General features: G+C 40.1%; 1 protein-coding gene across 6 annotated transcripts in view; it reads left to right on the top strand.

Moving 5' to 3' along the window:
• atp8a1 (ATPase phospholipid transporting 8A1) overlaps positions 1–14571 on the top strand; it is a 276718-nt gene that overhangs the window by 243350 nt on the left and 18797 nt on the right. For all 6 annotated transcript variants that reach the window (XM_052045257.1, XM_052045250.1, XM_052045267.1 and 3 more), the window contains 2 exons: positions 3796–3852; positions 12192–12299. In XM_052045257.1, the coding sequence (XP_051901217.1) occupies positions 3796–3852; positions 12192–12299 (165 nt within the window). The remainder of the gene's footprint in view (positions 1–3795; positions 3853–12191; positions 12300–14571) is intronic.

Raw genomic sequence — 14571 nt, forward strand, 5'->3', positions numbered from 1 at the left:
CTTGGAGACAAGGATCACCCCAAAGGTCCTTTTGTGGGACGGTAGGTCCCATCACCACTGAGAGAGCTCTGAGAAATAGGAGAACAAATTATACTGCAGATGCTGGAATCTGAAACAAAAACAGAAATGCTGCATGGATTCAGCCAGTCAGGCAGCATCTGTGGGAGAGAAACCTCAGATGAGGAGGCCTGAGAAATAGGAGGCCTGCTTTAGAAGAGCACTCCACAATAGGCACAGACATGAGGGGAGGTGGTGGAAAGCAGTAGAAAATGCCACATGTGCATCTCTGCTGAAGAATTGTTGATGTAGTTTGATATGTGGCAACATGAGTTAACACCTTGGGAGAAAGAACCAGACATATCCAATCGATAGTTGTGACAGAGAATTGAAAACCATGATGGTGGAATGAGAATGTGCTTTAATTTTTAGCATGCATGTCCAAATCTGTAAAACAGTTGAGAAGGTTCCCCTTATTCCTGCATTTCCTCCGGAAAGAGCAATGGCCTCATCCAATACTGCTCGTATCCCATTTACCCTTGAGGCAGGGTATTCTGTAGTGTGCAGCAAACGGTAAAAGACTCTGGCCAGATTGTACAGGAATGCTTTTCCAGTCACCTGAAATGTGCCTTCAGAGTTGCTATGGTCTGTTTGGGTCCAGGACGTGTGGGACTGTAATCCTTACTGCACTGGTGTTCCTTAAAGTTAAGGCTCCTATAATGAGCTGTTGTAGCAAAGAATAGCACGGTTGCCATCTAGCCATCTACTTCTAACTTGTTAAGAGGCTGAGATTATGGATTGCCTTTAAAGGATATTGGCATTGGAATAAAAACATTTTGGTGGTGTCAATCTCAACAAGGTTTGTTGAATCTTAATGGCCACTGGTGATATTCAGGATTTTGTATTGAACTGCAGGACGATATCCCTTTCATCCCATACCAGCTGCCAATTGGCCTTGGTTCCTGTGGGCAACATGATATCACTCTCAAAGGAGCAGGGAATGGAGACATGGCTACAATCCAACGATGTTGTCATCCTGCAAATCTGTAAAACTAGGTAGTCTTTTCACACTGATGTGCCAGGTCATTAGGAAAGGAGAACTAATGAAAAGAGGCAGTGTAAACTTGTGTGAGTATTGGCCGGTGACCGATTTGATGACATGAATAGTCCAATCAGCTGTGAAGTAGAAACGTATGTAGTTGTACCTTGCATTGACATCAAAATCCTGTGCTTCTGATGAAAGTGACCTACAGATCTGGGACAAGTAGCTGGTGTAATTCTGCTATAAGCAGATGAAAGGAACATAGCCTTCTCAGGATTATCGAGTCCAGAGGTTCACCCAAGGCTGTCTGCCTCTTCAGTAATCTATGTCATTAGAGGTTAATGAGCCTGAAAACTGATAAATCCCAAGGACCCGATGAGCACATCACAAGAGTTTTTAAAAAGGTGGCTGTGGAGATGGAGTATTCTCTGGTTATGAACTTCCAAAATTCTATAGATTCTGGAATGACTCCTGAAAGTTGGAAGGTAGCAAATGTGACCCCACTATTTATGAACAGAAGGAGGGAGAAAACAGGGAATTACTGACCTGCTAACCTGACTTTGACCATTGGAAAATGCAGGAATCTACAAAAAGGATGTGATATATCAGGACACTTCAAAAATAATAACATGTATGAGCAGTGTCAATATAGACTTATGAAGGGGAAAATCGTGTTTGACTATCTATTGAGCTTTTTGACAATGCATCTAATTTTGTGGATGAGGGGAAATTTTGGATTTTCAGAGGTTTTCAATAAGGTCCCACACAGGAGATTGGTCAACACAGTTACAGCCCAATTGTAAATGGGAGTTCTGGAATTGAATTCATTATTTTGGTCATTCATCTCTGTAGCCTCAAACTACAATGACAATATGCTGAATGCAATTGAGAATATTCAATATTTAAGAGGTTATATTATCAGAGGTGGAACAGTTGAAACCTGAGGAAGAAAGTTAAGCACAGTAACAAAAAAAGTTGTTCACAACAGGCCGAAACAACAATTGGAAACCTTGGCACAGTGACATCATGGGAATCACAATGGGAAGATATTAATGAGAGGTCAGAAACTTTGACTGACTGCTGTGAAATTTGACAGACTACGGACGGTTATCCTCTCAGCACCATAAAGTATCATCCCACGTCTCAGTATCCATCTTGCACTTAGTCCAGTTTACCCCATAAAACAGCTGAATGTTTTGAAAGATCTGCTAAAAGCACTGCCAAAAAAATGAACAGCGGCAGGAGTCGCTGAGGTCATTTACTGGCTGACGTAATGAGAATCCATCCCTCAAAGGTGAATGATGTTGGCAGTTGAGGGAGCTATATGCTCTAAGGTTACACAAAGTGCTGCCTGTTGGAATAGATTCGGTCAATTACAATAACTTTTCAGATAAGCATCTCAAAGCCTAACACTGGAACAACTCCAGTGATGAAGAGCCTACAGAGCAAAACAAAATCTGTGGGCAGGGATAAAAGCTCCACGTGTCCCAGTTACAGATCTGGCAAAAACACAGTTAATCAAAGCACTAATAATGGATTTTATTTTTAATGTAGTTCCATTATTGGCAATTTATGGTATAGTGTAATCTTTATTTGGGTTTTTATGTTTATCGGGATTAAAATGCCTGTTTAAATGTTTGATTGTTTTTCTTCAGAGCAGAGCTGGCTTAAAAAAATAAAAGCACTTGTAAATGAATCTCACATGGAAACTAGATAGAGTGCAGTAATTAATATTTCTAGTATAGTTCCCAACCTCCTCAATCAGACTCACAGGGTTTGATGTATAAGTTGAAAATTCATCTCTCCCTTGTGTTTCCTGCTACTGAATACAAAAAATGAACAACAGGGAACAGGTTGGAATTGTGTTGGCCCAGCATCAGAAGGAGAATTACTACTTTACATCTGGAAGGGAAATGTTGGCAGTGTGCTCAGGAGATCTTAACCTATTACTTTCATTTCACTGCTGGGTTGAAATGTTTAGCTTTCAAAGAAGTGAGCTCCTTTTAAATTTGAACATTTGTTTAGAAGAAGTAAATTCAGATTTTTGAATTTTACAAGAAGGGTGCATTTGAAAACCTGCAGGGGTGCTATTAACCACCTGTCACAGCATCAGTGGGAGACCAATGGGTGGAGCCTAACCTGTCACAAGTCCGAGTAACACTGAGTCTCTGATATTTTTGTCTTGCCTACAAGGAGCAAGGAATCTGTTTACTTAAAAGGCAAATGTTGGGATGGGATGCTCCATAAGGCTGAGTGGTGCCACATCCGGATGCTGGGATGCCATGTGATGTCAAGGCACCAACCTCCAGACAGATAAATCTGTAGCCTGAAGTAAATCAATTAGAATACTGGAAATACTCAGCGGGTCAGGTCGTGGCTGTAGAAAGAGAAACAAAGTTAAATGTTTCAGGTCGGAACTGGGCTCTGTTGAGTTGTAGGAAAGTACTTGGACCTCCAAAGAGGCCAAGAGGAATATGATGAGCTGTGGACCTTGGAAATCCTCCCTCATCCCAAAGGAGGATATTTTCTGAGCCAGCAGTAGCATTTTCATTTGCTTGTCCCTTGCAGATTAGATGCCCTGCTAGAATTCACAAGTTACTAAAATGTGAGCACTAACTCAGCAGTTAATTGTGTTTAGAGAATTGTTTGAACCTTTGCATTCTCAGCAATTGCAAACCATAGCAGTGACCAGATTCATTGATGGAATTTTATTCATGATGCAATGTCACTTGTCATTTACTTCTTTCTCTCCACAGTTTGTGGTGATTACTGTTTGTTTAAAAGCTGGTTTGGAGACCTCATCCTGGACCACAGTAAGTAGCAATGATCCATGACTTGATATGTAATTTTGTACTTGTAACATGCGCGTAAAATGTCATTTTTGCGGCCTGCTTTGTCTGTACCAGAGCATAATTGATTGACATACCATGACTTGATTGAGTCCCAAGGATCCCAAATAAAATTGAAGCGGGTAGGAATCCAGAAACATGCACTCCGTCGGCTGGAGGCAAAGTGACCACAAAGGAAGGGGGACACGACACTGCAGATGCTGGAATATGGAGCAAAAAAGCTGCTGGAAGAACTCAGCAAGTCCAGCAACATCGGTAGACGGTCTTAGCATCTCATGTTTCAGGTTGAGACCCTTTATTTGGATTCATTTGGAGTTCCTCCAGCAGCTCTTTTGTGTGTGTGTGTATATATATATATATATATATATATATATATATATATATATATATATATATATATATATATATATATATATATATATATATATATATATATATGTGTGTGTGTGTGTATATCACAAAGGAAGATGGATCTGTTCATTCAAGGCTCAAGGCAATCATTTAAACCCTATGGATTCCACTACTGAACATTCCCAAAGCACTATCCCAAGTCCAACCGTCCCCAGCTGCTTCACCAAGAATTTTCCCTCCATCATAACTTCAGAAGTCTGGATGATTGATGATGATTCTGGAGTTTTTCATTCCAACCTAATTCCTCAAAAAATGAAGCCATCCATGCCTGCATGTGTACAGACATTGACATCATTCAGGTCTGGACAAATACATGGCATGTGACACGTTCATTATATAACTGCTGGCAATGACACAAGAGAGTCTGACCAATCCTCCTTTAAATTCAGCAGCATTGTTATTGCTGGAATCTGATCGGTAAAAACCTGAGAATCAACATTGACTGCAAAGTTAATTGGACCAGTCACACTCATACTGTGAATACAAGATCAAAGCAAAAACAAGGTATCCTGCAGCAAATAATGTAACAGGAATATGATGCAATATTTGCCATGTGTCTGGTTGGGTGCTGCTCCAAAGCAGCCCTTTAAGCACTTGTCCACCACAAATATTAGTTCCCTCTGATTCCAGTGCTCTATGGTTGCATTGAATACTGTGTACAAGATGAACGGCATCAAATCATCCAGCTACCTTTAAGGGCACCTTCAAATAATTAAGCTTGGAAACCTAGAGATGAGGATAGCAGGTGCAGGGAGCATTACCATCTTTAAATGCCCCGCCAAGTTGCAGACCATTTTGGATAAGTGTCACCCTTCCTTTATCATCACTGGATCAAATTCATGGCTCTTGCCAACCTTACAGAAGACCTTCTCAGTGGCAGTTTGAGTTGGGCATGAAACCCTAAGCTTGCCACCAGTGTTCTTGTCCTGCTTATGAACTTTTAAAGATGGTACATTTAAATTTTGTGGATTTAATCATGTTCAAGTAAAAATTTCTGTACCTTTTCAATCAGGAACTAGCTTGCAGTGATTAGGAATGATTTCTGCATGCTGTTCACTACCCAAGTGAACACCAGAGTAGCCTGTTGGTTCTTTATTCCTTTCTTGTGTCAATTGGAATACATTTGGTTTCTTTCAATCAAGAATTCACTTTTGTCCTTCCCAGTACCAAAAATGAAAATCAAAAACAACTGCAGATGCTGGAAATCTGAAATATAAATAGAAAATGCTGGAAAAGCAAGTGAGGCAGCAACTGTGAAAGGAGAAGCAGTCAAGGCTTTTTGGGTCTGTGGCCTTGCATCCCTCTCTTTCCCAGTTTTGATGAAAGTGGGTTTTCAGTAGGTTGGTGAAGGCGTATGGAGAACAAAGGAAGTGTCTGCAATAGGATGAGTCGAAATGGCTTGATGGGGACAGTTATCAGCATATTAAGCCACTAGGCTTGTGTAATAAGTTGTTAATGGTAAGGTGGCAGGTTAGACTTGTGTGTAGGATAAAGAAAAAAACAAAATGGAAAATGCTAGTAAAACCAAGCGGTCAGGCAGCATCTGTGGAAAGAGAAGCAGTTAAGGATTTGGATAGATCTTTCATCAGACCTGAGAGAAAAAGAAATAAGTTTGTCTGGGCAGCAGCAAATTGTGGGTGAAACCAAGAGAATTTCACTTTATAAAGTGAACATGTGGCAAATGGGATAAGGTACAATGGTGTGTATTTTATGGCTGATATGGTTCGGGCACACTGGGACCTGTTCAGCAGGCCAGACTCCACACAGAGAGGAAAAAAAGGCAGGTGGAAATGGTTCTAATATGCCAGAACCAAACCTGAGTCACACAAGTCCAAAAGATTTTTATTTCTATTTCCTTCAGGAGGAGTTTTCCATCTGAGTTCCATAATGGAATGGAGGAACTCTCCTTGCATATAATTCCCTATCCCTGACCATTGTGCCTTGCTGATGCTCTCTCCTCCCTCAAACCACTTCCTACCCTAATTAATTCCAAATACTAGTGTGGGCTTTCACTCTTCTGTACCTCCTGCCTGGTGGTAGCTGTGAAAGGATGGCCCAGATGGTGGGGATCTTTGATGGATGTTGCCTTCTTGAGGCAGCACCTCCTGTAGATACTACTGATAGTGGGGAGGGATCTGCCTGTGATGTATTGGGCAGAGTCGCAATTGATATTGAAGATCTGGTTCAGATATTGGGTTACATGATGAATCAATGGAGGCTAAATAGGCTCTGAACTTCCATTGGATCCACACAGTACTGTGCCTTTATCTTATGGGGATTCTCAGCACCTTGAGCAGGATCTACTAGCCTGCAATAAAGTATAGCAAGAGCCAAAGAGAGAAAGACCTGAGCAATGTTGAGAGAAGGGATGAACGTCACCAGGATGAAGGATCTTGAGAGAGAAATAAATTGGTAAATTGTTTTTTTTTGTCACATGTACTATGGTACAGTTTTAAAAAAAACTTTGTTTTGCATGCCATCCATACAGATCATTTCATCACATCAGTACATCAAGGGAGTACAAGGGAAAAGCAGTAACAGAATGCAGAATATAGTGTTACAGTTATAGAGAAAGTGCATTGCAGGCAGACAATAAGGTGTACGGCCACGTCGAGGTAGATTGTGAGAACAGGAGTCTTTTCTACCCCCCTTTTTCCCTCCTTACTTTTAACCCATCCCCTGGTGGATCTGCCCTCCCCTCCTCTCCTGCACCTACCTATCACTTTCTCTTACTTGCATTTACCTATCACCACCTTGTGCCCACCCCGCCTCCCCTCTTTTGTCCACCTATCATTGTTCTGCTTTTCCCTCCTATATATATGTATTGTGCTTCCCCTTTTCCTATTGTCCTGAGGAAGGGTCCTGACCCGAAACGTTGACCGCCTGCTTTTCTCCACGGATGCTGCCTGGCCTGCTGAGTTCCTCCAGCATCATTGTGTTTTTCATCTAGATTCCAGCATCTGCAGTCCTTTGTTTCCTCATGAAGAATACTGCATTTGACAATCATAAACTAACAGATTGAAAGAAAGCTTTTTTGAGAACATTCAGTGGTATAAAGAAAAGGAATTGAATTGGAACTAAATAATTAAGTTTGACAAAATGGCCCATCTTTTGTAGCATGGCATTTGACTGTATGTGTTTCAAAGATCTAGTTCCTCTGCCTACATCTGTTATCACTTAGACAAAAATGATTTCTTTGTTCTGGTCCATGTTAGACAGGTAGTTTCCATTTGGATGCTCAATCTGTGTTGGATAATTTCAGAATCTCAAATGGAGAAGCACGGTCCCAGCAAGCATGGATTGGGGAATTAGGGCTACAATGTTGCAATTGTCACTCTAATCGTGACTTCAGGATTGTGGAATTAGCTGTCTCTGTGGGTTTTTCCCATTTATGTTAATCTCCTGCCACAAAGAAGGCTTGGTGTAAAGAAGCAAAGGTTATATCAACGCCCCATACTGGTTAAGACTGCTTCATTTATAAACATTTGGCAACTCCCCAAGTTGAACAATATTCTTCCTAGAAATAGAAATTTCCCCAACCAGATCAAGACAATGTGCTCTTGGCATGGGTTAATTAACTTCTGCCTTGATTTCATTCACATTCCCTCCAGGAAGTGCACTACAGAACTAATTTGTAACAAGATTTTGGTTTATGGTGCTAAAAGCTATTCTATCAACCCTTTATGCCTATTGCTGAAAATATTGAGCTCTGAAACTTTGCAGTATTAACTTAGCCATTATTTCAAGACAGTACTAAAGCTGTTCAGTCCCTTTAATTAAAGAGAATATAGTTCTATCACCCACTGTGAAAGCAGATTTTTTGCGCGAGATGTTTTCCCAAGTGGTGTATTTATCTTTTACAGTTTCATAGTGCAAATGTTTTGTAATATAACATTCAAAATAGGCTTCCAATGGAAACTCTAATCTTTTACTGTTAAGGAAAATTGGAAAAACTCGTGAATAAATAAAATATTTTTACTAATATGACTGCACATTAACTTTTTATTTAAAAAAAGCAAAACTCTATGTAGCTTACACAAAAAATGCTGGAGGAACCAGCAGGCCAGGCAACATCTGTGAAGGGAATTGGATAGTCGACGTTTTGGGTTGAGACGCTTCTTCTGGACTGGGCCAGATTCGTGTCCATTTCCCTCCATAGATGCTGCCTGACCCTCTTAGTTCCTCCAGCGCTTTTTGTGTTGTTCCACATTCCAGCATCTGCAGCCTCTTGGGTTTCTATGTAGCTTAGCTTTCCTGCAACTAAATCAGAAATGTTGAAGCACAAAATACTGGGTCAGTCAATGTGTGGAGAGCAATTATGTCAAAATTTCAGACAAAAACTCTGTCAGGACCAGTTACAAATGATTTCAGGAAAAAGTATATAAAGCAAAGGGCAAATATATGTGCAACTGAATGTGACATGAGATCTTTTCATGCAAAACAAGTGATCAAGCAACAATGATGGTTACTTCAGATGATAGAACATGTTATGAGGGAAATAAAACAGGATATTAGAGACACTGAGTGATAGGGCAGTTAGAAATGGAAGCATAACAAACAGGAAAAGATAGGCTAGGCTCAATGGCAAAGAGTATTCCTGCAGTGTTGTTGGATAGAGACTTCTGGTTTGGATTTGGATCTAGTGATGATGAAGGAGCCAGAGTTTATTTCCAAGACGGGGCAGCTGGGAAGCACACTTGCAAAAGGATGTTCCCATGCACCTGCTACCCTTGTCCTTTGTAATGGCATTTGCACATCTGGGAGCTACTACTGGAGTGGACTAGGTCAGTAAATGTAATGGACGTTGCAAATGGTCCACACTGCAGCCACGTTGCATCAGTGGACGTTTAGAGTGGTGAGAACCAGTTAAGTGGGCCACTTTGTCCTGGATGGTGTTGAGTTTGAGTGTTGGGGCTGCACTTATCCAGGCAAGTGGAGAGTATTTCATCACCCTCCTGACTTGTGCCTTGCAGATGGTGGCAAAGTAGTCAGGAGGTGAGTCACTCATCATATGATAACCAGCCTCTTAGCTGCTCCAGTGACATGATGTTTTAATGGTTTGTCTATTTAAGTTTCTGGCTTAACCCTCCCCTCCTAGGAAGGAAACAGAGATGGATCAACCACTTGGCACTTCTGTCCAAAGGTGACAGCAGAGGCTTTGGTTATGATTTTGTGCTGGGAGCACATATTAGCATTACAAGCACAGAGGCTGCATAAACCTCAGGATTTTCTGTTATTAATCATAATGTTCAAAAAGTGTAGCGGTCTGCTAATCTGTACCCAAATTCTTGATTCATTCACTTAGCATACAAAATGCTGTGTCTGAGGAGTAAATGTATAAAACAAAGATCTTGCATTGCAAACATACTTTTCCAGTAAATACTGCTGCTGAATGCATGAGACCTTTGAATAATTCTCCCGAGTGTTATAACATTACTTCACCCTCAAGGCACCCTTAACCAGGGTCAGCTTCAGTGGTTGAGACTAACCGTGGATTTTTAACAAGACTGTGAATAACGGTTAACAACGGTTAATTATCAATTTGTTACCAGGATTTTGCTGGTCATGAATAATAATCAATTAAGGACAAATAAATGTTCATCAGTGAATTGGGATTAGTGATTGAGGTTAGATTTAAAAGCGTGGAAATATTTACTGTATTCACTTTAGAATTGTAAAATTGGAATTTCCTTTTTGTGCACGATTGAGAATTTAATTCTAAAATTGCCCTGGTTATGTTGCAGTTCAGATTTTTATAAAATTTATTTGAACAATTGCAAACTTAAAACCCACTATATACCCGAATAATCAGTAGCATTACATAAGAAGTAGAATCAGGAGTAAACCATTCAGCCCCCATGCCAGCTCTACCATTGTAGCTGAGCAGGGAAGTTGTGCTGAGTACATCAGCACAACTTCCCTGCACTAGCTCCATATACCATAGTTCCCTTGGTATCTGTCTTAGAAATGCTCAGCATCTGAGCCTCCACAGCTCACTTGGATGGAGAATTCCAAAGCTTCACCACCCTCTGGGTGAAGGAGTTTTTTTTTCTCACTTCTATCCGGAGTTACCCATCACTTATCTTGATGCTGTGACCCCTGGTTCTTGATATCCCAGCCAGAGGAAACATCTTCCCTGCATCTACCCAATGAAGCCCTGTAGGAATTTGTGCTTTTAAACTCCCAAGCGTATCGGCCCAGTCTCTCCTCCTAGGAAAATTCTGCCCAGTATTCCAGGAATTAACTTAGTGAACCTTCATCACTCACCTATCAGAAGTATCTTCTTTCTTAAATAGCAAGGCTAAACCTGGTCACAATATTCCAGGTTAGTTCTGCAGAACCCTAAATAATTGCAGCAAGAACAAAGTTGCTTCTAAACCTTTAGAAGGGATGAGTGAGGTAGGGGTATTGGTTTATTATTGTCACTTGTACCAAGGTACAGTGAAAAACTTGTCTTGCATACAGGTCAATTCATTACACAGTGCAGTTACATTGAGTTAGTACAGAGTGCATTGAGGTAGTACAGTTAAAAACAATAACAGTACAGCGTAAAGTGTCACAGCTACGGAGAAAGTGCAGTGCAATAAGGTGCAAGGTCACAACAAGGTAGATCATGAGGTCAGAGTCCATCTCATTGTATAACGGAACTGTTCAATAGTCTTAGTGGGGTAGAAGCTGTCCTTAAGCCTGGTGACACGTGCCCTCAGGCTCCTGTATCTTCTACCTGATGGAAGAGGAGAGAAGAGAGAATGACCCAGGTGGGTGGGTTCTTTGATTATGCTGGCTGCTTCACCATGGCAGTGAGAGGTAAAGACAGAGTCCAGAGAGGTAAAGATGGAGTCCAAGGAGGGGAGGCTGGTTTCCATGACGCGCTGGGCTGTGTCCACAACATTTCTTGCGGTCCTGGGCAGCGCAGTTGCCATACCAAGCCATGATGCAACCAGATAGGATGCTTTCTATGGTGCATCGATAAAAGTTGATGAGTGTCAAAGGGGACATACCGAATTTCTTTAGCCTCCTGAGGATGTAGAGGTGCTGGTGAGCTTTCTTGGCCGTGGCATCTATGTGATTTACAGTAAGATCTGGGAAAGCGTGAAGTTGTGCACTTTGGTAGGAAGAATTAAGAAACAATTTTTAAATAGTGAATGTTGGTGTGCAGAGAGCTCTTGGTCTGCTGGTTCATAGCATACAGAAAGTAAACAAAGTTATATTGAGTAATTAATGTGGTAAATGGCATGTTGGCCTTCATTGCAAGAAGGCAGGAGTACAAAGGTAAGAAAGCCTTGAGTTTGTCCAGGGTTTTTGTGAGATCACATCTGGAGTACTGTCTGCTGCTTGGGGCTCTTTATTTAAAGGAAAGGCTATATTGGCTGGGAATCAGTGCAGTGATGTTTCACTAGATTATTTCCTGGGTTGAGGAGTTGAGCTATGAGGAGAAATTGAGTGACAGTAATTTCTCATTGAAGCTTAGAAAAGGTAATCACATTATTGTACAAGAGGTTCTGACAGGGTTTGAAAGGGCAGATATCAAGAGGCTGTTCCCTCTTCCAAGATAATGTAGAGCTTTGGGGCATACTCTCAGGGTGAGGAATCAGCCATTTAGGACTGAGATCAGGAATGTGTTTACCTGGTAATTTGTAATTCTTTGGAATCCTCTTCCTCAGAGGGTTTTGGATACTTAGTCACTGAGGTTGAGACCAATAGACTTCTGGATGCATAAGGGAATCAGAAGGTGACGGGCAGGAAAATGGACTTGAGGCACAGGATTAGCCATGATCTCATTAAATGTCATGCTAGGCTCGAGGTTCTATATAGTCTTTCTTATGTTCTCAATAATCTTTACTGAATGCTGTATAATATACTGATACCTTGATTTTCTTTTCCCTTAATAGTTCAGTCATGTGGCCATCTGGGGCAGCATTGGAATGTGGGTGGTGTTTTTTGCAATCTACTCATCACTCTGGCCGGCGATTCCATTGGCTCCTGACATATCTGGAGAGGTACTTATTTTAATACATACGTTTAATTGCATGCTTTTTCCTGTCCAATACAATGACATCCAAATTCTCTGGCTATTGGCTTTATCTTATGTTACACTTGTCAGATTAGTGTTTAATTATCCATCTGTGAAAGGATCTTTTCCCATTTCTAAAATGACAAAAATAGAAGTTACATGAAAACGATGGTAATCCAATTACATGTTGACCTGAAGAGTTGTGGGATTAACAGTGGAAATGGATACATGTTTTCAGTGGAATTTATGATTTTCTTAAAGCCTTTGAGGGTAAAGGTTGCACTGTTTCTGACAGTTCCAGAGTGTGTAAAATGTTTAGTTTAAATGATGCATAAAATTGACCTGCAGTTTTGCATCAGAATTTTCTAGAAAACAGGATTTCTTGATAAATGTCATGGTGCACAAAGTTTAAACTCCTGGATAGCTAGTCCCTAATTTTAAGACCTTTTTCTATTCTTCTGAAATCTTTAAACTGCCAGGTTCCCTGAAGGCAGTTTAGTATCATGGACATGAAACCATTTGTTGTAGCAGATTATGTCTGTCTTTTAGTCCCTAGCATTTTTGTCACATTTGAAAAGCTAGTTCCAATGTTCACAGCTATTCAGTAAATAACTATCAATATGTGAGGTGGACCAAACTGGCTCATGTTGGATCTTTGTTCAGTGCTATCTTAGCTAATCTCATCTAGTTAGTGCAATTTGGTTTCATATACAAGCCTAGCAGGAGGAAAAAGTAATCAGTTAGTTTTCTGCTTCTGATTCCTAACCCATGGCCCTTGCTCTAAACTCCATGTGTACATATCAAGATGATAACACGTCTGTTTAAGCTGATGGCTACTTTGTGTGAAGTCACAAAGTGATCACATGATGCAAATTGGAACAAAATATAATAAAAGCAAAAGATAAACACCACAACAGTCAAAAGCAAAAGTGAAAAGTGAAAATTAGTGTCATGTAAGTTGTGATGTTTAACTAAATTGGTATGCATGCTAGCTGCAAAATATTTAGTGGAGTCAGCATTCTGATTCTATAACTGGATTGTGACAGCTGCAAGCATTGTATTATCCTGAAATAACATACACCAGGCTTACCCTTGTCGTTTTGGTCTTGTTTAATGAAGTGTTTAACTGTTTAGATACTCCTGGTTGTAGATGATTGCATAGTGGCTTGTTCTCATATTAAGGGATAATATGTATTTTTGGGAGATAGTCAGGTGGGAGGATTGATGTCCGAACCATTTGGATACCTAGGATACACCTAAAGTAAAATTAATTAGTATTTTCAGTGGAATATTGTCCAAGCAATGTCAGTGTATGTTAAATATCATTTGCAACTTAACATGATGAATCATGTTTCCAGACTTAGTAATTTAAGATTTTAGTTACTGATGCATGCATTTTTATGCCTATTGGAAACAGGAGAATTATTTAGTGTTACTATGAAGAGAAGTATAACATTAATTTTGTGCTAATTAACTTTCTACCTTGCAGTAATAAATAAGTATATACTTAAACCACTTGGTACAGTGGTAGATGCCTGATTAAGCATGTCAGGAATCAAGCTGGTTTAATGAGTGTTGGATTACATCTTGCTGTAGCCACTTAAGTCTCTTGCAATTATCAAATAATTTTAGGAACTAAAACTCCTGTCCTTGATTCTCTCAAAATGACCTCCTGCCATTTATTGAAAGCAGAGCAACTTGACCAACTATTTATCAGTGTTCTTTCTCCGTTAACAAATTCTCAGGGTTGGTCATATTGGAAAAAGTGGCAAAATTCCAGAGTTGAGTGAGAAGTATGAAGATTTTTTAAATGATTTTTTTTCAGCAGTAGATTAGAGTAGGCAGGTAGGAGTTCGTGTGTGTGCAGAAAAAAAATACTGATCCATCCTAACTGTCCTCTACAAGTGTCTCTGATGCAGCATTATTAACGGTTGGAAAGAGAGTAATTCAGCTTTCCATGGCTAAATTTAGTAGCAAATCCCTGAGAGATGGAAAAGGCAAAAGGATTAAAATCAAAATGAAGGATCAAGTTTTAACTGCACCTTCAAAACTACTTCAAAACTCAGCAGTATATATGTTGAATCTTTTATGTATGTGCAATGCATGTGTGGCTTCAGTTATTGAATTCACATTGTATTACTCAATTACTAAAGTAATGCTTTCAGACACAAATATAGAACTGTTAATTTCAGATTCCCATCTGCATGTGTACCCATATCTTTTCAATATTTTTTACTGACCTTGGGGAACCCTGAAAT

This window comes from Pristis pectinata, chromosome 2, assembly GCF_009764475.1.
Source record: "Pristis pectinata isolate sPriPec2 chromosome 2, sPriPec2.1.pri, whole genome shotgun sequence".
Lineage (NCBI taxonomy): Eukaryota > Metazoa > Chordata > Chondrichthyes > Rhinopristiformes > Pristidae > Pristis > Pristis pectinata.